This window comes from Ambystoma mexicanum, chromosome 4p, assembly GCF_040938575.1.
Source record: "Ambystoma mexicanum isolate Mex_15411 chromosome 4p, UKY_AmexF1_1, whole genome shotgun sequence".
NCBI lineage: Eukaryota > Metazoa > Chordata > Amphibia > Caudata > Ambystomatidae > Ambystoma > Ambystoma mexicanum.
The window spans coordinates 1,252,168,231-1,252,191,935 of record NC_090927.1 but is presented as its reverse complement, the minus strand read 5'-3'; the positions used below and the strand labels follow the sequence as shown (position 1 = coordinate 1,252,191,935).

The 23,705-nt window shown below is 44.4% G+C and overlaps 1 protein-coding gene across 1 annotated transcript in view; it reads left to right on the top strand.

The window, feature by feature from the left end:
* LOC138453779 (PHD finger protein 7-like) overlaps positions 1-23,705 on the top strand; it is a 1,510,505-nt gene that overhangs the window by 455,751 nt on the left and 1,031,049 nt on the right. The window contains exon 5 of the mRNA XM_069606924.1: positions 6,043-6,140. Coding sequence (XP_069463025.1) covers positions 6,043-6,140 — 98 coding nt within the window. The remainder of the gene's footprint in view (positions 1-6,042; positions 6,141-23,705) is intronic.

Below are 23,705 nucleotides of genomic sequence, written 5' to 3'. Positions count from 1 at the left end.
CATCATCTGCGTAGCTTAACCATATGATTTTTCCCCCAGCTTTTGTGGGTGAACAAAAGCTGCAGGATTCAGGTGTTCCCTTGAATCTGCTACATCCAAATTACACAAGCAAGGGGCCACCACACAGCCCTGTCTGAGCCCCTTGCTTGTAGCTATTTCCTTCGATAATGAACCATTAATATGAATTCTCACTCATAATGTTGTTTTACCATGTAAATTAACCAGAATATTCAATATTTCATCTGGGAGGCCCCATTGCATTTTTGCAGTTTTAACCACAATCGAGTTCTATCAACCATGTTAAAGGCATGTGCCAAATCCACGCAAGCAATACATATTGGTTGTGCAACTTTTCTACTGGTCGTTTCGACTAGTGCGTTGACGATGAGACTGTTTACCCCATGCCTAATACCCCTCCTGAAGATATTTTGAAATTTAGAGAGACGCTCTGTTTTACATAGCCATTCTTCTACTTCTTTAAGGATAATTGAGGCAAAGATTTTACTATCCCTACCCAGGAGCACTCTCTCACCTCACACATTCCATATATCTATTCAAGAACTTCACACGACTTTCTAAGTCCCATGTTTTTCGATTTTCATGAGGGGGTGGGGTTCCCGGATATGAGGAGAAGTGTTTGTTGCAGATACCTCTTCCTCATTATGCTGTGAACTTCCCACATTAGATTGTTGCTCATTAAACTCTGGAACATCTGTAACAGAGCTAAATAGAGTCCCTGCTTCTACACAAGATACAAGCTCAGGGTTACTACGTCAGTTATACAGACCCTTACCTGCCACCGTACCTTGTGTGCTACCTTACTTACATGAGCTGTTCCAGTGGCCACAAGCTGGTGTAAACTGCATACCTCCGCAGAAGTCTGCAGCGCCACTCTTGCACAGGGAGTTTTTAACTAGTTCAGGCAGCTGCCCCAACAGCCCTGTGACTCTTTAAACAATCCTCTAGCAACACAACTCCAACCAAGCGGTTCCTGCTGTAAAATGCAGACCTAAGTATTAACACCCACTCCCTGACACCCAGTTAAACTAATCATTTGTAAAATAATTTTCCCCAAGCAGCTAACGAGGCACAGGAATAAATAGAAACACTGTAGTAGACAAGTGTTGGATTAGACCCCATAGAAACCTCCCTCAATTCTACTGTTCACTGGCAGTCAATGGAAACATTGTGGGGTTGGAACTACATTTCCTTCACGCTGAAAAAGAAAGCCCCTATTAGCCCCATTAGAAACACTGCTGAACTGTCAGTGTAACGCTTACCTCCTAAACTCTGCGGGAGCACCTCTCTGGAATGTCAGCCTAGTACTCTTCTTAGTTTGCGTTGTTCTCTCTCTCTCTCTCTCTCTCTCTCTCTCTCTCTCTCTCTCTCTCTCTCTCTCTCTCTCTGTGTTCATCAATGCTGTCACCATTAATCTAGGAAAAAAAACAGCAATTCCTTAATATCCTTTTCCAAGTAAGTACCTGTTCGGATGTTGCTTCCCTAAACCCTCTTGTGTTTTTACCTTTCATTATTTTTTGGTGGGCTCTCCATCCTGCTTCTGCGCAGGGGCGCTTGTTCTGAAGAATGGAGAAGTAAATTCGTTTTTTCTGAAGGTGGAGTTAAGACAATCTCCTGTGCGTGTTGTAAGTGCAATGGGTACTATAGAGGAAGCAAAGGAAAATGAAAACCCTCCCCGTGACAGGAGTAGGTCTTTAGGTGAGCTTCCCTTACTAGTTAGTACATGCAGTGGAGGGAACCCCTAACTTTCCTTATCCACTGTGAGGAACACCCATATATATATATATATATATATATATATATATATATATATATACACACACTGCAGGGAAGATTAGATTTGCAAGGAAATGGGGTTAGATGCTGTAGAAACCTTCCTAACAAAGGCTAGCAAACTGTCTTCCTAGTTCTAAGACAACTTGTCAAAGGGAGCCCATGAACCATGGAACTCGATACTTAAGAAAACACGTCAGAGTGTTCTGTGAAGGAAGTGCCAACAAATAGCAGTCCCTATGGCAGCTACTCTGTAATACTTGAACTCTCACAACACATTAATATAACAACTTGCAACTTTTATTTCTTCTCAAGAAATTTCAACGGCAACTATTGAGCGCAACACCTTCAAGTGAAACTCAGCAAAATGTGCGCGCATCAAACATAAAGGCTGCCGATACTTGCGGTGTGTGGAATACTGACAGGCAGGAAGATGAACTCCCAACAGCTGACGAGAATGAAACGAAATGTCAATTCAGCTGACAGGAATGAACGCAACACCAAGGCAGGAAATTAAGGCGAATGCCTATACTGCTGACAGGAATTACAAGTTAAATACACTACAGAAAACTGCGGCAATGACTGGGGAAGTTACGGGAACTGCAGAGGGAACAACTATGAAGTAACACTGAGATAAAAGGGGTCTACGGAATGTTACTGAGGGAACTGTTGACTGGAGCCGGCACCGCAGTAAGCATACACTGCGAAAGCAGACGACGCGGAGCGGGAAAGGGGAGGGGCTTATATGTGCAATGAGTGTGAACCACTAGACCTTCGCTGTCACTTCCCATTGGACCACTAGGCCGCCATATTGGGTAATGAGGAAGTGCCTCCTGCTACATAGCCTAGGCATGGTTTTTCCCTACTCACTGCCCAAGCATGATAAGCCATGGCCCACGAACCTTTAGAGGTAAATCTAGGGGCATGATCCATGATCATGACGGTCAAGCACTTTACTGCAAGTTATAGTAACAAACACAGCAGGGGAGAAACACAGTTCAAATATACTATCTTACCAGCAGACTTGCTCCTGCGGAGAGTGGCTATTGACTGCCTGACCTCAGGCCCTGTTATTTTCCGTAATCAATATTCAATATTCCGTAATCAATATTTGCGAGCAGACTACTTTGTGCCAGTCACGTTCTTACAGCTATATCTCTTTCTTCAGACAAAAGTGGAAAATATTGTTGCAGTGTTGTCTTTTATTCAAGGTCAATTATGAGTTTTCAGTCCTAGACTTTTTTTTTTACATACACCCATCCAAAGCTTCAACATCTCTTGTCTATTTCCGATGGAGAGTTGAAGTTATACAAAGTGCCTTGGAACTTTCTTCAGGATTCTGTGCCCTACATTTTTTTTTCTTCTGGTTCTGGCCATTTCACCCATCACTGGTTACAGGAGGTGTCCAATGAAGACCGGGAGGGTCCCACAAAAGGTACAGAGACCAAAGTATGTAGTTGGCAGGTGGTTTAATCAAAACGCACAAAGGTTCCAGTTCTTCACTAAACTACAGTTTCTACACAAGGGATTTTGTCTCTCGTACGAGTCCTATCAAACCTGTCACCCAGGGTGCATTTATGCGAGTTGTTTCACTCAGTTCAGACAGCTGGGTCACCAGTGCTCTCCACCAACTCTTCCAAGAGACCTTCCGTCTGTGGGTGGAAATCTTTCAGTTCTTCAGGCAGAAAAGTCGAGTTTGTAATTCCTCAAACTGGAAATACTTTGCTCTGTCTAGATCTTGCCCACGGCCACCCTCCTCACTGCCATGTCGCTTTCTTATTCCCTTACCCTCCTTGGGATCCACACCTTCAAATCAGGGTCTCACCCCAGGCCCTGAACCATCATTTCCGGGTTCCACTCCCTATTCTGCTATACAAATGCTGCAATCCTCGTGTCCTTTGGTATTGCTCCACCTCTCCCTCTTCTCAATTGATATTCTCTCACCAGCTCCATTAACGCTCCAACCTCCTCCAGCAACTTCCCAACCTCCTCCTTTTCATCTTTGCCAACCTCTGTCACTATTTCTTCATGCCCCCGTTCTGTTGGTCCACTATGATGGAGGAGTTCCTGGGGCGCTGGGCTTTGAGTTCTGCACTTGCATCAATTTTGAACTGTTCCCAAATAGTGGCCTTATGATGATGGCACAGACTGCTTCCTGTTTCCTGGAATGAACGCCAAAGCCTAATGCATTGTGATGCTTCTGTCACAATCCTCAGCGTGGCATGTCCCCTATGAGATCCTTTGCTTTCTTTCTTTTTGTGAATCCTCTCCTGGTCCTTCCCTTAACCCCCAGCTACTTGTGTTTTTCCATCACACACAGTTCCATTTCACCTCCTCGCTCCTCCTGACCTTTATTGAGAAGATGTACCCTGGTCTTCTGATCAGCAAGGATGATTTTTCCCTTTTGAGGGTTTTCCTTCATATTCTAGGCCTCTTTAGGGGAGCTACCAGCCTATCCTCTCAGTTGTCATACTTTCAGAGGTAAAGGGGCAACTTGAAGGGATCAGCACTACCGCTTCTCAGCACTGCCGCTTCCCTCAGCATCCACTCTCCAAGTCCCAAGTGAGACCACACTCTGAGAGATTTCAACGCCGCCTAGATCAGGGGATAAGGAACAGGTCCAAGAATTGGTTGCCGCAGTCCAGGCACTCACTTCAAAGGCACGTTTGCCACTCCACAGCAATTGGTGTTGACTTGGGTTGTATTCACACTCGAGGGCCATGCAGGAAGCTTATTCTCGGGGAAATTTGACAGATGCCCCCGAAAATTGTGCAAGTTTCTTGACAGGTGGACAGTCACATTTACATTTAAATCACAGCTGTTCTCTACAGATTGTGGTAAAATGGGATTCTGTGTCACCCATATGTGCGGCAATGCTCTGAAATTGGCCACCACGTTGGTTACCCTCTTGTGGACAGCTACTCTGAATTCCTCTGCACGTTGAAAGCGACTTTTACTAACCTAATCTGACCATTACGGCACAAGAGTCTGACCATTACGGCATAGGAGTCGTTATTGGATATGACCCAAGGATATCAAGATCATCTCACATACATTTCTCTTCCACCTACTCTCTCCCTTCTTCTCCTGCCACTCACCTCTTTCGCTCCCTCTCTCTTCCTGTTTCTCCCTCTGATGTTCTTCCACCCACTGCTGCTCTTCCTCACTCCCCTCCTCTCTCTACTCTATACGCTACTGCTCTCCAACATGCTCTCTATTACGCTCTCCTCCCATTACACTTTCCCCACTACTCTCTAGTACACTGTCCTCCGACTGCCCCCTGCTACACTGCATCCCACTACTCTCTACACTCCACCCCTCCGCCTCTCACAGTCACCATGCTTTAATTCTCTCATTCACCGTTCTTACTCAGCTTCACTTATGCCCTTACACTCCCAGTTAGTTTCACTTGCCTTTTGATACCATACACACACTCACCTTCCATACGATCTCTGTTATCTTCCTCCCTGATCTGCTGCACCATCCTTCCTCTTCCTAGTCTTGTGAGCTACCTTCTCTTCCAATGTCCTCACCTGAACAACCGGATTACATAGATGGAAACACATAAAACCCTCTTTAAGCCCCAACCCCTTTTTGAACGTGGATCATCTGATAACCTGCAATGGCAGACTGCTACAATCAGCACCTGTATCACAGTTTGTGCTCCGCTTGGGATGAGCATCTGAATTGGCGGTCTCATCTGCGCAATGCCCCACTTGCTTGAATGTCACTGCCACTCTCTCGGTAGTGGGTTGCGTGTCCTCTTCTCCGCTGTAAAGACTTCTGGGCTTTGTAGTCCTGGAAAAGGAGGACAGAACAGGTTGGCAGGAATGAGGCAAGGCAAAGTGGCAGTTGTCAATTGCATTCAGGCACATGTAAAAGGGACAGAGATTGGGGCCCTCCCAGCTCCCCCACTCCACCTCTGGGTCAGTACTGGCTCTGGCAAATACTCTGATCGCCTCCCGTCCCAGGTTGAGACAGTTCCCAGTGCCCCCTTGACAGGGTCAGGTCCATCACCCTTGTGTCTTATGGCGGCACACCTTTGTGAACTTCTAAGCCACAAAATTCAGTCCTGCTACAAAGTGGAAAAGAATTAACAAAGGTTAGTAATTTAATATTTGCTATTGCCATTGTCTGAAGTGGCTTTCTGCAATTGGTTATTTCAAAACACTACACAAAAATACTTAATAATTTGGGGATAATTTGTTTTCTAAACTGCTTTACTACTTTTTATTTTGTGCTTGAACTTAGCTTGCTGCTTCTGTTGTCGGACAGAGGACAATATTGAAAAATACGGCGAAAGACTGATAGATGGGAAGGGAAATCTGAGTGCCCACTATTACTGCTTGGTAAATATACAAATTCTACATCATTGGTTCTAATGCAACTTTTATCTCTCTCTTGTTAAATGTTATTTTCGCCAAGCTAAGCTTTTGTATAATCCACAATCCTTCCTTTTATTTCTTATATTCTTTCCCTCGCTCTCTCGTCCATCCAATTCTCTCCCGGTTGACTAATCCTTCTTTATTCATTTGAACAGTTGTTTATGGTTATAATTTTGTAAAGTGTACATCAATTGAGCTTAAACTTAAAGATTGAAATAACTTGAAAATGGACATGTCTTTTTTTTAAAGAAAATTATGTTTGCCTGAGACCTAAGTGAAAGCAAAGGTTTTTTCCCAGACTGGATTCAGCTTAAAAGTAGCGATAGTTAAATGATGAGTGTTCGGGAGGGATAATTTCTTAGCTTTATTTTCATTTTCAGGGGTAGAAACAATACCAAGTTCTGTTTTAGAGACACTTGAACTCAACCAGTTTGACCCCATCTAAGATGTTATGCTGCTTAAAATTGAAACAAGTTAAGCCTTATCTGGGCTGTAGTTAATTGTGAGTTTAAAGTTGGATGTCATCTGTATAGCAGTAACACCCTAAATAGAGAGTGAGTAGAACATTGCAGAGTAGTTAAAGATATATAATGAAAAGTAGAGGCGAGTGAGAAGTATCAAGCGAGACTCCTAAAGCAATTTTGGCCTTATTAGTTACAAGTCCTCTAAGAGAAATATAGGTGCTCCTGTTCAAAAGAAAATATATTAACCATCTTAATACTTCACACAACCCACTGGCCACTCTCAAGAATAATCCGATGGTTTCAACATTAGATGTTGATACTTTCCAGGTTCCAAGCTATATTGATCCCTTTGTTTTTTAGAGAAAAGGGGAGGACACAAGTCTCTGTTGCACCACAGACTAGCTTATTTGCTTCTGTAGATATGGCTAAACCTTCATAGGATTTGGTTAGGGCATCTACACTGGCCCTGCTAGATTCTGCTACTACCAAAGCAACTACACTGGAGTTGACGACTTTACTGAGCATTGTACCAAGTATTAGGCACACTTCTGCTCATTGGAGAGATACAGCTCTACTGATTACTCCATCGACTTTCAAGTCTTGCCTTGCTCCAATCAAAGGGCTTTGGAAGCTAATCTAAAAGTGACTCTTAAAAAAGTAGTGGTGGACTACCTCCCTGCAGGATTCTCAGTCCGGCAGAGGAGAGATTCAACTCTATTCTCTCCAGCAAAGACCTATCCTCAAACAAAAACATGCAGCATTGGGGTAAAGACAAGTCCAGTCTCTGATTAAATAACTGGCCAGGTACTGGCTGAAATAATCTGAGCAGGGGCTCTTCAACTCTTCATTGTATGAGCACCCTGAGGGATCAGAACGCTACTCAGCTGCAGCTCAGGCCCTTGTTAACATCACTTCTGGCATAGCACAATGACTGCTACCTGATGGAACCGAGGAAACTGGTAAGACCTATTCTTTAGTTAATCGTTCTCTTTACATCTTCACCCTCGGGATGCTTCTTTGATGGTGATGCTCAGCCTGGTTCTGGAGTTGAGAGTGGGCCAAAGTGAGTCTTCGTTCTCGTTATTGTTAAAGTGAGCATTCTCTTAAATACCTGATGAGGGCATGTTAAAATGGGAAAAGACATGGGGAGAGACATTGATCCAGAGGAGTGGGGCCAGATCTGGGCCAGAACGCACAAAAGCTCCAAGTGCATAACCAACAAAGAGGGGGCATTCAAAGTGTGCTACAGGTGGTACCGGACCCCGGAGATTCTCAACAAATGTAATCCCGCTATTCCCCCGCACTGCTGGAGAGGATGCCCGGACAAGGGCACGCTATACCACCTCCTTTGGACATGCCCCAAAGCCACCCAATTCTGGAAAATCGTTCTGGAACAAATTAAATCGATCACTGGTCTCACAATCCCATGGGATCCAGGAATTGTCTTGCTGGGAGCGACAGGCGAAGGCGAATTCCCTCTGACTGGCCGAAGGGCAGACCTGTGATCACACTTACTGACGGCTGCAAAAATGTCAATAGCCAGGCTCTAGAAAAATCCTGAAGGCCCGGCAATCCCAATGTGGTGGTTCAAGTGTCTGGAAATAGTAGCGGCTGAGAACATTACACCCCTCTGGTTTGGGAACAGGGACAAAGTCTACCAAACCTGGGGCCCCTTCCTGGACTACACGCAGCAATAACCAGGGCTGGCAAGACAACCTCCCACCCTTCGTTGAATGGAGAAGCAAGACTAAAGGTCTATACAGGGGGCAAAGCATAACCCAGAGTCATTCGAGCCGTAATCGAGCTACACAGGAAGAACGTTCCAGACGACCAGCTGCAAGCCCTCTAAAGAGCTAAGAACAGGCGAGCAAGATGACCAAGCATGCTGAAATGCAGTATCTCCCCAATCCACAGATGAACTGAAACCTGCCATCACCGTTTTCCTTCCCTTTCCGCTAGCCCCTCTAGCCCTTCCCTTCCAGGGACTACGGATGTTAGTTGTTTCTTTTATTGATTTTTTTGTTACTGTCTAACCAAGCTGTGAGTAACGCTTTTGCTACATGATGCCATGTTGAAAGCTTGTATGTATAAAACCAATAAAACAGAGTTTTTGAAAAAAAACACCTGGGGAGGGATTGTCTTGCTATTACTTGCAGGCTGACACATATTGCAGAACACATTTTGACGTTATTGGGCAGTTCATTTGCTTTAGAAATTTAGATTCAAATAGGTTCTGTAGATTACTTTTATTGATTGCAGCATAGCATTTTAGCAGCCAACAGAGGATGAGGGCTATTTCAATTGGTAATCCCACAAAGGCGTCTCCGAGCAGGCATCCCTTTTGAATTTAGCTTCACTTAGTAAGATTCACAGAATGCATAGGTCTACTGGCCATAGGGCATTTCAGCTGAATCAAATAGATGTTCTCCCCATACCCTTTTGGATGAGGTGGACTGACTTAACCTCTTCTGATGTACAGGAATTGTATTGTTTCTCAGTGATGACAGCAGAGGAGGTGCAATGTTGAGCTTCTAGCTGATGCCGCTAGTAATTCTACATCTCTGTTGGGTACTGGTCAATCTGGTGATGCTTCTTCAGGTAAGGTAGCAACTGCCCTGTGACCTGGGGGGAACTTTCCCTTATTTTAAACAGTACTACCATTGGTATTCTTCCTGACCATGATTGACTTAAGAGGATATCTTTTACTTTTGTGGCTTAGCCTACTGTGCAAGTCGATGGACTTACTATTTTCTCCTGTAATGTTGCAAGATTAGGGGGTGAAGCATGAAACACTGGTCTTGAAAAAATGTTTAAAATCATTATGACATCATTTTGCTTCAGGAAACTTGGGACCTGATTCACAGAAGCGTTTTACAATAGCGCAATGCTCTGGGAATCAGGCCCTTAGGGTCTTCCTCCCCATGTGTTTGATGGGTACTTATCCTTTGTTAAACCAGCCTTAAAACGTATGAAAGGCCACAAAGAGGGGAGTCTCAGTATTTGGTTTACGATTACACTAAATCCTGACATTGAGATTACTGCACCCTCTCCTTACATTCAATTACTAAAGGTGTGATTTTGATTGGAAAAGCACATTTTGTTAATTCACTTTTATATTGCACCATAATTGAAATCACCATTGATTCTACTGGAAGATGTGATTTCCATGTTGGCATCTAATACATGTTGTGACTATGACATGTTTGTAATTGGGTGGGATTTTACCTTAAAATTGTGAAACAGGCCACGCCTGGAGTTTGCCTTCTGCTTCTGTATGAGATCCCTACTTTTAGTTGATTGTGTCCTTAGACATACTGATCGGACTACATTAGATCCTCCAGGTACAACTATATTTAGGAATAAGAGGTTTACGTCATTTATTGACTACTTCATCAGGCAGGATGGGTTTGCATTATGTAAAGGATTTTATGGTTGGAGATCGTGCTGAAAGTGACAACCTGTCCCTGTAGTTAACCCTTGTACTAAATACTCTTTCTCCCTCTCTGCCCATTACTTTGCCAGGTTGCCTCCATTAGGATGTCATCTCTCTGAAGAAGAGAGCTATTCGGTGGGGATGTCTTTGCCTTGACAAGCCTCTTCGTAATATTATTCGCCTGGTGGCCTCTGAACTTCATATTTGCTTGAAAGAGGGTGCACAAGTTTTATTTAGGCATGTGGTAGGCCAGAATCAGGAGACGGACATGGAGGCATGATTGTTAGAACCTTTATTAAAGAAAAAAGAAGGTCTAAGCTCTTCCTATACTTACAGCTACACCCTACTCTAAAACAGAACAAGTAAAAGGGTGCTTGTCAGGATGTCAGGAGGTCTAAACAGAAATAAAGTCCTCGGTCCAGAATCATAATCTAGCCTAGTTCCTGTCTCAGAGAAAGAACAAACAAACACATGCTTTGGGAACTGCCCAATGAAAGGGATGGCTTGTGTCTTCTGACCCCCACCCTCTGGTCTCATTACCATATGCCCATGCCTATGTGGACAGTTCCAATCATACAGTTTGTATCCTGTAGGGCTGTACCGGGATTCCAGTTCGCTCGCTTTGCCTTTCTTCCCACAATAGGTTTCTCACAGTCCTTTTCCTTTTGGAGAGACTTTAGTCTTTCTTGTTCTCCCTGCTCAGGGTCCTTTCAGTATTTTTCCCACTCTGGGGCACTCCTCTTTCGCCCTCCCAATATGGGGCTCTCTTTCTCCCTCCCATTCTGGTGCTTTTCAGTTCTCTCTCCACTCTGGAGATTCTCGGTTCTCTCCCCACTCGGGGGCTTCTCGGTTCTCTCTCCACTCCGGGGCTTCTTGTTTCTCTCCCCACTCTGGGGTGTCTCGGTTCTCAAACCATTCTGGGGCTTCTTGGTTTTTTCCCCACTCAGGGGCTTCTTGGTTCTCCCTCCACTCCGGGGCTTCTAAGTTCACTCCCCACTCTGGGGTGTCTCGGTTCTCAATCCACTCTGGGGCTTCATGGTTCTCTCCCCACTCTGGGGCTTTTCTGTTATCTCCCTACTGCAGGGCTTCTTGGTTCTCCCCCCACTCTGGGGCCTTTTTCCCTATTCCTTGTTTGGCCGCCCGTCTCTTGGTCAATGGAGTCACCGCCTACCTGCTTTTGATAAGCGTCCCTCCTCGAGAGGGTTATGTAGTCTGTGGCAGCCTTCTTTCTCTTCAGAGCCGCTTATGCTACTCGCCACCTGGACTCTACATCGGCAGCTGACGACTCCTCTATCATGCTCCCCTGTGCCGGGATCTATTAGCGCTCTGAGGTGCTTAGTTCCTGTCTGCACGACCGGGCAGGACTCATCTGGTTACCGGTCCGTTGTACCTTGCTGCACTGCCGTAGGGCAGAATGATGGCTCGGACACTGAGTCTGGCGTTCTTTTTTCCTTACCGGCCACACCTCCTCTGGGCTCTTCAGTGATATTGAGTGCCGCAGGCTTCTTGGAGTGGCTATTCTGATTGGTTATTGCAAGGACCCTCTTCTTGGCTGGTGGGCCCACCTCTCTGCTGTCTTCCATGAGAGCTGGGGGATAGTTTTGCTCAGAAGCCAAAGTACAAAAGGGGCTATAGGGTTATCATACACCTTAGCTCCCACATATCCCATAAAGGTGCTAGAGTCTGGGGGGAGGGGTGATGACTTGTACCCTTCTCTGAGGTTTTCCTTTCCCCAAAAGTAGGGGTGGTGGTCACCTCCAGAGGGATACTGCTTACCCTGTCCTCTTAAGCATAGCGGGCTTACCTCCCAATTCCCAAAGGGGGTGGCTTGGAATCATTACAGACTTTTCCAGGATCGTTTGTCTAAAATATAAAACCATTTGCACAGTGCCATGCAGTGTTGCCAAGCAAGAGAGAGTTAATCAGTACAATAGCTGTTTCGCTAGTTCTGACAAATTAGTCAAATTAAGACTTCTTGGGAATTGAAAGGTGAAATTAACTCTCCATGTTGCATTTTAGATGTCCAACAGGTTCATAAAAACATTTGGAACCAAGCCAAACTCAATTGAGCCAATGCAGCCTGGGCAGATATGGACAGATCTATTAAATCACAAGAACCTTGGTTGTTCTGGAAATTGGTGGTAGTGGGCTTGGGGGAGCTGAAGCCCAGGATTGAAGAATTACTGGTTACTCCCTCCGCATGGATTGAACATTATTCTGCCAAATATAATTCTTTGCTGATTAATGATTCCCCTATCCTTGATTCACCTCCAGTCGAATCTGAGACAACAGGGCTTGAATTTAATATCTCAGAGGTTAGTTGTGCTTTTCAAGATCAAGGTTCATGCAAGAGCCCTGGATCAGATTCCATTACCCTAGATGTGTTAAATGTGACGATTCACAAGATATCGTCACTTCTCCCCAGGGAAGAGCCCTTTCCCATGATGCTAGGGAGATGTGGCCGCTACCTAATAGTCCCCCTAGCGGTGGTATAATGCAGGAGGACCTCATGGGCAGGAACTCCCCCTTTGGGGATAAGGACGATCACTGAGGGTATAGCTCATTGCCCAACATCTCTCCCAATCTTTCCTAACCCTCCTCCATGTCAAACAATTTTCTTGAGAGTAGATCCATGTATTCCTGAAGTGTATGAGAAACAACCACAACAGAATGTACCAGGACGAAGAAAAGCAAAGGAGACATGAAGATTGCTTAATGTGCTTGTACTGGTACGAGATGGCCCAGGAGATGCATGAAGATCAATCCATCAAGAACAACAAAGTAGTTTGACAGTCCGCCAGTGCGGGACGGGCAACATTGTATAAGAAGAGAAGGACTGAAGACTGTGTCAAGCCCACCCGTGCTAGGCAGCAGATGTGTGAAGGAGTTTCAAACCCTGTCGGCATACCGGAGAAGCAGAAGAGTGGAGGACATCAGCGAGGTGCTGAGGGAGTTCTCTGTGGGTCCAGCTGGAGCAGACCCAGATGAGATGCAGGAAGAAGAAGCCGAACAGTCTAGGACAGCGCAGAGCTGCCACGCTACTGCAGAGGCAGAGAAATGCAACCCGAAGAGCGGTAAAGACGTGCCCCAGTGGTGTACTGAAGTCCCAACTAAGGTAACGGGAGGTACGAGAGACCCGGCTGAGATACAGGGGTGGAAGAGAGGCAGGCTTCCCAGTAGTAACAGTCAAACTACTGGGAAAAGTGCATCGAGCATGCAAGGAGAACTTCCTCATCGCAGTGGCAGTGATAAACCCACTGGCCACCAGAGAAGGGTTTGGGACCCACATACAAGAACAGTGAGCATCAAAGTAGAACATCCTTGTAACAGTGGCACCAACAAGCCCACTGACCACCAGAATAGGGTCTAGGACGCTAGTGAATCGAGCATAAGAGGAGAACGTTGTAGAGGAGCTGGTGGACACATCATCCCTAGCTTGTGCCCCCTCACCACCATCATATTGGGACAGTAGGAGAAGAGCCCTATACGGGACTCCAGGTATTGTCCCAATACCACATTGAGTGTATGAGAGACGATATGAACTCAGAGAACCGTATCGAACGTGCCCTTGTACTGAAAGTATGGAAGGATGTCTGCACACACCATTGGACATTTAAGAGCTGTAAGTGAAAGTGAACGAGGGCAGAGTAGCGTCATGAAAGAAAGACACACAGACGATATGCATATACTTAAAGGATAAAGATGTAGCTGAAGTAATAAGAGAAACATGTAATCGAAGACAAAGAAATCACATGCACCAAAGAAATAAGTGAGGAGAGATGAAGTAAATGTATGCACGCAGAAATGCAAGGTAGCTGAGACTTATAGAGCCTGCTGCAGAAGAAAACATAACATGTCTAAGGCGGCCATGAGAAAAAGTTGGATGTCGGACTCGTGTTGAAACCAATCAAGCTACCTCAGAGACAGACCAGGGCTGCAGAATCAGAAGATGCTGGAAAAATAGCTTTGTGTGAGGAACACAGAGGGGTCTATTGGCCTAGGATCAAGGATGCCACATCAAGGAATAATTGCAAGGTACAAAGGAAGTCAAGAGGATAAGCCATGTACGTAAGACATATTTCTCTTAGATTAGGCAAAGGAGAAAACACCTGCAGGCGCCAAGTATTGGAGAATCAAAGATGCGAAAAGCCTATTCAAGGTGGAGTGAGCAAGTCTCCAGAGGCCAAGAGGAGTAATGACACCCCGCTTAATTAAATTCAATAACAGTAATTAGAAGGACAAAATGAATACAAACATGGTCTCCTCACACATGACTCAGAAGTGGTAAACAAGGGCTATTCATTAAGCTCCAGATGAAGATAATTGTGTGTCTACACTCCCTGAAAAGTCCCAGGGCAGAGAACAGGATGCAAGGTCAGCTATAAAGAAGAAGCCTTGGTTTGGGGCTGGACCGATGAGAGATGATGGACTAATTGGGCAAGTGAGTAGTAGTCTGACATTGCTCTTTGCACCTGAGTTTCGTTTTGTATACATGCTGCTAATGAGCTCAAAGTCCAAGGTTGGGGGAGAATACCAACCAATCAGAGAGTTTATGTAGCAACATGCTATACAATGTTGCGTAGGCCAACAGGCTGCTGTTATTCTGCTGTAATTTGTATTGTATGTATTTAGCAGTGGTTCAAGACGTGCTCACTAGATAAGGGGCATTCAGTGATATTACTAATACTTATGTGACATATAGGTATATACGGTCCCTTAACCAATCCCTCCCTTCAATAGGTTTTACAGTTTGCCACGTAGGATGACGTCATAGATGATGTACATTGAGGTATAAAACATTTGTGTAATCAAAAGTGTGAGTGTGTGGACTACAGTTTGTTTTTTGCCAGATTGCCCTGACAATAAAGTAGTAGCTTATTCTTTGAGTCTGTCCGGTTATTTGGGTCTAAGATCATTATTCGTAATTCCTTCTATCACATGAGACGCTAAAGCACATTTTGGTAGTAGTGTGGGTGGTTCTGGTCCAGTCGATCTGGGCCCAGATCTAGACTCTTGGACTATCGACTACTTTTGCCGCTAGCCGGAAGATCGTGGATCTTCCTGTAGAGAGCGACGCGCAAGACACACGTGTGGAAAAAATTGGTTGACAGGTGCCCCTTTGAATAAATTCCTGTCCAGTCCCTGTAAGTGCCCAGCGGACTGAAGGCAAACTGATTTACTGTGGAAGAGTCAATACCGAGGGACTCAAGCTGAGCCACGGATGTAAGCAGAGCATCGAAAAGGCAAATATAGGGTGAGGGACTGTATTGTAAATATGTGTATATAAGTAACAGGATTTTTGGGGATCAGAAATAAAAGAAATAGATACCTTGATTCCTGGTTCCAAGAGGGGGGGAGGGGAGGGCACACACTAAGGGGTGTTATTTAAGGATTCCTGAGACAAGGCCAAAAATAAGAGTGCATATCAAAACCCAAGCTCTGAGCTGGAGTTAAAAAGGCTGGACTCGAGATTGGGCAGAGCCGTAACTGCGGTGTTAAGATGTTACTGCCGCATTTAAGGGCTACCGCCCAACTTGTGATGAGGCCCTAAGAGGTATAAAATGATAGGAAAAAATTAAGGTGATCATCAGATTTTTAAATCGAAAGATTGACGTCAGTCAGGACTGACAAAAATCAAAGGAGAATACTAATACATAAAGAAGAGTTTTTTTTAAAGTGTCAGTAATAAAACGAAACAGCAAAAATTGATAGTGTAAACAAATGAATAAAAAAACACAATTGCATAGATTTTTTAAATTGGTTAATACTTTTGGTTTTTATTTGGTAATGGGCAGTGATTGATGGTGCTTGCTCAAATTAATCAGTGTGGTATATTTGATAAAGTAAAAAAGAGAATAAAAGATATGGTAAGCATTGGCAGTCGAAATCGACTTGTCACCATGGGGGATACTCCCCTTTTGCATCTATGCAGGATATACATCGAAAATAAGGCAGTACCTCGTGGAATGGGTGAAGGGTACAACTAATAAAACTCCGTGGCCTTAAGAAGGTTCCTTGTCAAACACATTATTGTGACACATGACAATATACTTGCATGCTACATATGAGGGGAAGAAGTTGCAGAAAAGGTTGGCCGTTTAAGAGTTGTGGAAGATGTACCAGAGCGAGAAAGAAGATCAGCCTGAGAAGGAGTGGATGCTTAATCAGCATAAAGAGGATGTAACGCCTTCGGCTCCCCTTTCAGAACAAGAGCGCAGATACTGTGAAGCAGGGATTTTATCCGTTAGATGAATAAAAGATGAGGCAGGGCTTGTTAGTCCGACATACAAGCCCCCTGCTTATAACAGTGAGGACAGTGTGGAAGAGAGCAAAAGTAGAGAATGCAAATATATGTAAACACGCTATGAAAGTAAACAGCGTGATGAGCGAAAGGACAGGCAGGATAGACAGAGATAGAGGAAGAAGCAAAGAGACAACGAGACATGCAGGACAAGGTTAAGGAAGTGATGATAGTGTAGAACTAATGGATGGAAGGACAGCTATTACTCAAACTAGATGAATGACAAGGGGATTGATGGGGTTAGAGAAAGATAAGAAAGAAAAGAGGCAAAAGAAAAAGAGAACAAGAAAAAGCATACAAGTAGGAGAAAGAAAAAGAGGAAGCGAAAGGACGAACGAAGAAGGTACGAGGCAAGGAAAGAAACAGAGAGACTTGAAGAGAAGAAACGAGCGAGAAAGAAGCACAAAGATTGAAAGAACTAAGGTTGCAAAGAATGCAAGAGGAAGAAGAGATGAGAGAGATGAGGAGAAGGGAAGAAGAAATGAACTGGAGTAAGGGACAAAGGGATGACGAAAGAGATTGTCTACTTAATAAAGGCGTGGTGCCGATTGAAGCACAAGAACGATCAGAAGAATAGAGAGGGTCACAACAGCCCCGCATGGAGCTGCAAGGGATACAGAGAATACAAACATTGGCTGACGAGCATGAAGCAGAAAACATAGGGAAGAGGATTGGTGATTGTTATATAGGGAAATGAGGGATAAAGATAAGTGTAAAACCAAAGAGAATGTGAAGGATCTCTATCAAGGGGAAACAGGAGGTAGGTCAGATGATGTATTAACAGACAAACAAAGAACACTTTCTTTAAATAGACTGGATCTTGATGATGTGGAAAGGGATGAAAGCCATACAAGCTGTGACATAATGATATCAGAGGAAGAAAGGGAGGAAAACGAGAAAGCACGAAGAAAGGGCGCATGTGGTTTTCTGAAAGACTCAAGTGTAGAGAAAGGGGCAAAATGGTCACACTTAAAGTACCCTAAAGAAAAGACACCAGCACCAACACCATACACTGAGCGACCGCAAACATGATTGTGCAGTGTAGGAGCTATATCCCTGCCTTATGTAAGCAGATTAAGGTCACTGCTAGGACGGAGACAAACGGGCAAGACTAGCCCCACCTGGAAAACAGGAAGCGTAGGTGGGAATATTATTCCGGATCGAGATTGACATCATTCCTGTTATTAGAGAAAGGGGGAGGACGACCACAATATAAACCGTGGCCACAAATGGACAAGGATAATTTGAAAGGCAAGTGACTTAGTTTGACTTCAGGTACGGGAAAATGGATTTACGAGTTAGAGAGGATGACATCAGGAATGATGTTAGCTATAGGTGACTTAAAAGGCTTGCTATCAGCCATTCAAGGGGAGGGGGCTGAAGACATTTGGAAGCGAGCAGGGTGTGCGCGTGTGACTGCACAAAACACGACACACGATGGAGTGCCATTTAATAATTGCAGAGCAGATGTAGGGTGAGCTCTCATACAATATCCTGATACATCAGACATGGGTGCGATTATGATTACAAAAATGGGCGAGGATGAAGATCCTGTTGTTTTTATTCAAGATATTGAAGAGCAATGGCGTCTCGAAATGAGAGAACCATGGGACAAAACTGTGGCATTATTTTACCACATTTTATGGCAGGGACTACCTGAGCCAGTGCAATGGCAGATGAAGAAACTGGTGGGGATGGAAGTAAAGCCATGGCCAGAAATACAATTGCCCATTGTGCATCATTGCTGATTGTTGCAGGAGAAGAATAGGAAGATAGCTGAAAGTAGAAAGCAGGAGGAAGCAAAGTTACTTTAGAAGAAAATAGTCAAAACTAGCTTTAGAGGGAGTGGCATTGACAATTGGTGAAGGTGTGATGACACAAGAGATAAAAGCAGCACAGCAAAGCAATGTGGTCTACCCTATGGATCAGAGTGGGTACAATTTCCGGCCACGTGGAAGAGGGAACAGACCTAGGGGAGGAGGAGGTGGATTTCAAACCCTATCTGAGGAGTAAAATATAATGACAGATGGCTGCAACATTGTTGGAATTGTGGGAGGATGGGACATATAATCAGAACATGTAGAAGGTAGAGGGGACATGCAGCAAAACTGGCAAACTCCAAGAAGGGTGATGGGCTATGTTCCACAATACAATACAGAACCACAGGAGTACTATGCCCAAGATCACACGCAGAATCAGTCACGTGTGCCGCAAACACAGCAAGCTCCATCACAAATGCAACCGCAGCAAGTGCCTATGCAAATATAACAGATACAAACCCAGCAAGCACAGACACAACAGGCCATGGTACCATAATGGAATATGAATGCAGGCGTCCCACAAGCAACCACACTTAGAATAGGGAGTGTAACTGTGGTAGGAGGAAATCCTTTCACAGGTATAGTGATGAATTTATATCTGCAATAGGACAGCCCACAGAGCGACCTGATGTGTTCAGTAGTATCAGTGACACCAGACCCCCAAGAGGAACAAAGGGTCAAGGTAACGATAGGAGGCAAAACACTGGATTGACTCGTTCCTGTGTCTGTGAGGGAAAATACCCAATGTCATGCATTGTCATGAATGTGCAGGGATTCTCTGGGCCTAATTACCAATCTCTATAGGAGAACATGACATTTCTATTCCTTTATTATATTCTCGGCATACACCAGTTAACATATTAGGGAGTGACTTGATGATAAAATTTAACATGACGATATCTTTTACTGACAAAGGGATGGTGTGCTCCACTCCAGGAATGCATTATATGAATGTGAGAGAGTTTATATTAGCCTTTACAGGCCAGAAGACATTACGAGGAGTCCCTTTAGATCCAGAAGTATTTTTGTATGGAGTGACTGCTTTATTAATGTGGTTACCTAGGTTTGTAGGTAAAATATTGAGAATTCCTGAAGATGGATGATGAAGAAGGACAGGTTATCCCCTTATAGTTGGATGCAGTAGTGGTCTGAGAAGAAAGTGTGGTTGTCCATGGGACGGATGATGAGGGAAGAGGGTGGTGAGCAGTGATAGCCCTCAGTGAAGGATATAGATTGACAGACTTGACAGACAAGGAGCTTTTCAGGGATGATTATTCAGATGATCACTAAGTATTTTTCATAATCTCACTTATTTGATTAAAGTAGAGAATAGAGAAATACCGTAGAGAATGTTGATGGTGAAAAAGAAACCGTCATTTTTCCAGGAAGATTTAGAGAAGGTAGTGCCAGATGTTCTATGGACTACTACTTCATATGACGTGGGTCTATTAAAGGGAGTAGGATCAGTTAAAATCAAGCTTAAACCAGGAGCAATCTTGCCATGAGCAAAGCAATATCCTATGCCCAGAGAAGTGGATGAAGGTATATTTGAGATTATTTCCGCTTTAATGAAATAGGGAATATTAGTACCATGTAACATGGCCGTGTACCCACTGAGGAAATCGACTGGGGGATTGTAGAGATTTATTCAGGATCTTCGCCCCTAAACAATATTGTTGAAGCAGAGTTTCCTTTAGTTCTAAATCCTTCTACAATATTATGCAACATCCCATCTAAGGCCAAATATTTAACAGTTATAGATTTAAAAAACGCATTCTTCTCAATTATTTTTCACGAGGACTCACATACTTGTTTGCCTCAGTAGTACTGTGAGTCCCCCTTAATCTTTAACAAAGTCCTCCAGATGGGACCCTATGTAATGTGCAACTTGAGAGTGCAATACTTCAGTATGTAGACGATATATTATTGTGCAGTGAGACAGAAGAAAGATGTAAAGACTCAGTTCGACTCATGACCATACTAGCAGAGAAAGAATGCAAAGTAGACAAAGAAAAATTACAATATTGTCAGGAAGAGGTCCTGTATATAGGACAGTTAATCTCTCAAGAAGGACAAAAAGTGACACCTGAAAGAGCAGAAGCAATTATGAAGACTTCAGAACCTAAAACAGTGAGGGAAATGCAATAATTTGTAGGCCTATGTATCTTTTGCAGGGCCTGGATTTTGATTACAGCACATATATTCGACTACTTTTAAAATAACTTAAAGAAGCACAGGTAGACAAAGGTAAGATAACATGGACAGATGAAATGACTGAAGGATTTGACGAATTAAAAAAGGCAATCAGTACAGCCCCAGTGCTAGGAATTCCAGACTATCATGAAGAATTGTATCTATTTTCCTATTCAAATGGGCACGTTTTGACAGCATTTCTCAGACAGAAAGCGACATTTGGAAATAGCCACAACCTATTGGTTTACTATAGTGGGATTTTAGATCCAGTAATGAAAGGGAATCACCCTTGCGAACAAGCTTTAGCTGCTGCTGCATTTGCTATTGAAAAAGCTTCAAGTATTACAATGGGGTGTTCAGTGACACTATTTGTTGAGCACCCATTATTTGCTATTCTAGAGAAATCCAAAATTAAACTGACTACACAAAGAGCATCGTAATACGAGGTAATTATTTGGAATCATGTGATCAAAATTGTTAGATGCAGAATAGATTCATAGCAGAACAAGTAGGGAAGGATAACTATGTACATGACTGCACAACGTATACAGAATTTTATGATGACATTCCCTGTGTTAGAGAAAATGATATCGGAGGGGGGTGGAATTCTCTTTATTGATCGTTCTTCAATATTGACCAAACGACTCGCGAAAGGCGTACTGGATCAGCAGTAGTGAAGCTGAACCGTGAGGGTGAATTTGAAGTAGTGACAAGTGCGAGATTGCCTTTGAATTGCTCTGCAGAGGCTGCAGAACTAGTGGTGCTTATCGCTGCACTTCAAAGATATGAGGATGAGGAAGTGACAGTGTACTCTGACTACGCCTATGCAACGTCAACTGTATATGCAGGTTTGTCATCTTGGAAAAGAAGGGGCTTCCTCCGTTTAGACGGCACACCAGTGCAACATGCGTCCCTATTGGATAAGCTTATTGAAGCACTAAGACTCCAAGTGGCTATCACAGTCGTGAAATGCGCAGCCCACACTAAGAGAATATACATGATTTTTTGCGGTAACAAAGCCACAGATTTAGAAGCCGAAAAGGCAGCTTATTTGCCAAACATTTCTGATTTTGAAGTAAAAAGTGTTAAACAGATGACTGTCATGATCTCTGCTTCCAAAAGGTCAGGGTTTTCCCAGCTCCCTTGGAAGCAGATCCATAACCCAGGTTCCGAGTGCCCACCAGTCCCAATTGGGACCTTTTGGACCCAGTCCTGGCGCCAGTGGCACCAGGCTCATAAATATGCCCAGTCCCAGCGCTGGAAGCGCCGGGCTCATAATGCTTGGGTGGACTTACCTGCAGCAGACCATGCTGCTTACTTGCCTGCCAGTTGAGCCTCTGATCCTCTTCTGTTTGGAACTACTTTTCCTGTTGGGTGGGGCAGGAGCCACTCCCTAGATTCAGAACACTTGAACTCTTCTGGAAAGCAGGAACTCTTTTCTTACCTAGGCGTGGCTGTGGAAGGAGACACCTAAGCACTACAGGAGGCTATTTAAACCACACCCGATGGATGAATCTTGCTTTGCGTTATTCTGCATCCTCTGCAGCAGAACGCTCATCGTGTCTTCTGCATCTGATCCTGGGCCTAAGGAAAAAGGCTTACCATCCTGAATCCAGTCTTCAGCAACACCTATGAAGACAAGAAAGAACAGGTTAGCATTACGGTCTTCAGTGACAGCTCTTCACTTACCTGGTCCATCGGCTGTCACCAACGCCTCGCGCTGCATTCCGGCATCTGAAAGACAAAGGCTTACCTACTCTTCGTGCGCTCCGGAGGTCTTCACACTGCATTCCGGCATCTGAAAGACAAAAGCTTACCAACTCTTCGCACGCTCCGGAGGCCTTCGGCGCTGCATCCCGCATCTGAAAGACAAAACAAGGTGCGTTTAAAGACATTGGGGAACTTTAATACTCACGTGCCATTACTCCTTTCCACATCTAACCCAGTGGGTATTCCGGCACCCTGCAGCCGCTCCGAACTTGTACCTGCAAAATAAAAAGACAGTTAGAGCGCATCGTGAAGCAGGCAACAAGCGCTTACTTACGTGCTTCCAGGCGCTTCTATTCATCACACGGGCTCCATCTTCAACTCACTTCAGCCCGTCATCCGCCATCGCCGGAACCCTGCAAAACAAGAAACATCATTACTAAAGACTTTAAAGACATTAGAATTACTCGAAACTTACCATTCGTGCAGTAAACGACGGACAGCAGTCCTCTGAAGTCAAGAGGCCTGCTCCCCTTATCCAGTGAAGAAACTGGTTACAGCACCCTGCCCCGAGGCAGATGGAGAGCACGGCGTTCACTTACCTAAGGTGAGAGCGTTAACCTTTGGGGTTCTACAGGAGAAGAGAAAGGGAAGAAGAGAGAGACATTCAATAACCCAGTTCCTTAATCCCATATTTTCTATCTGCAGACATCTTACCCTTCGAGTCAGACATACAGTGCACAGAGGTCCAGCCCAAAGAGCCAGCCGTGTGTTACACATCACCTTTGAAGATACGGTATACGCCCAGTCAAGACCGGCGCCTCTACGGGAATCAGGTGAGCGTTACAATGACAGGAAGGTGTATGATGCTAAAGGAGGGTTTTAATATGTTGGCTATTGTTCAGTTACTTGAGTAACATGGTTGAGCCCCACAGGAAGAGCAAGATTTATGGAGAAAGCAGGGGTGTTCTTTATCCCCCAGTGAGGCAATATGGAGGCAGGATAGTACTGAAAAGCCAGTTTTGCCTAGCATTATTGAGGGTAGCGCTGGAACAGCTTAACTACCCCACACATACAATTCGAGAGAGCCTTGCTACCATGATTACAGAAGATTGGTTTTCACCAACTACATTAGCACATGTGGCACAGTTTATTGCAAATTGCACCACCTAAGTCCTCATGAGTTGGTGACAGGACGCCATATGAGAATACCTCTTGCTCCTCCTACTAGGTTACAAACTGATGCCCACAGTGTAGGGACGACATTATGTGATGAGATGTATGATTATTTGGCAACTATGACCGCTAGTGTCTCTTTTTTTACTCAACAGATCAAGAACCGGAGGGAAGGGTAAAAGAGGATTGGAGAAGACAGCCAACCGATTGATCCTGACAGTCTATTGAAGCAACCTAGTTTAATTCCAGGGGACTAGGTGCTGGTGCGAAAATGTGTTTGCACCTGGAATAAACCACGTTTTGAGGGAGCTTACGAAGTGGAAGAAGTTAGTCCCACAGCTGTCAAGCTACAAGGAAGACGAGCCTGGCTGCACCTACACTACATCAAACTATTCAAAGGAGAGGCCTCGCCCCGCCTGCATCTGCTGACAGTGA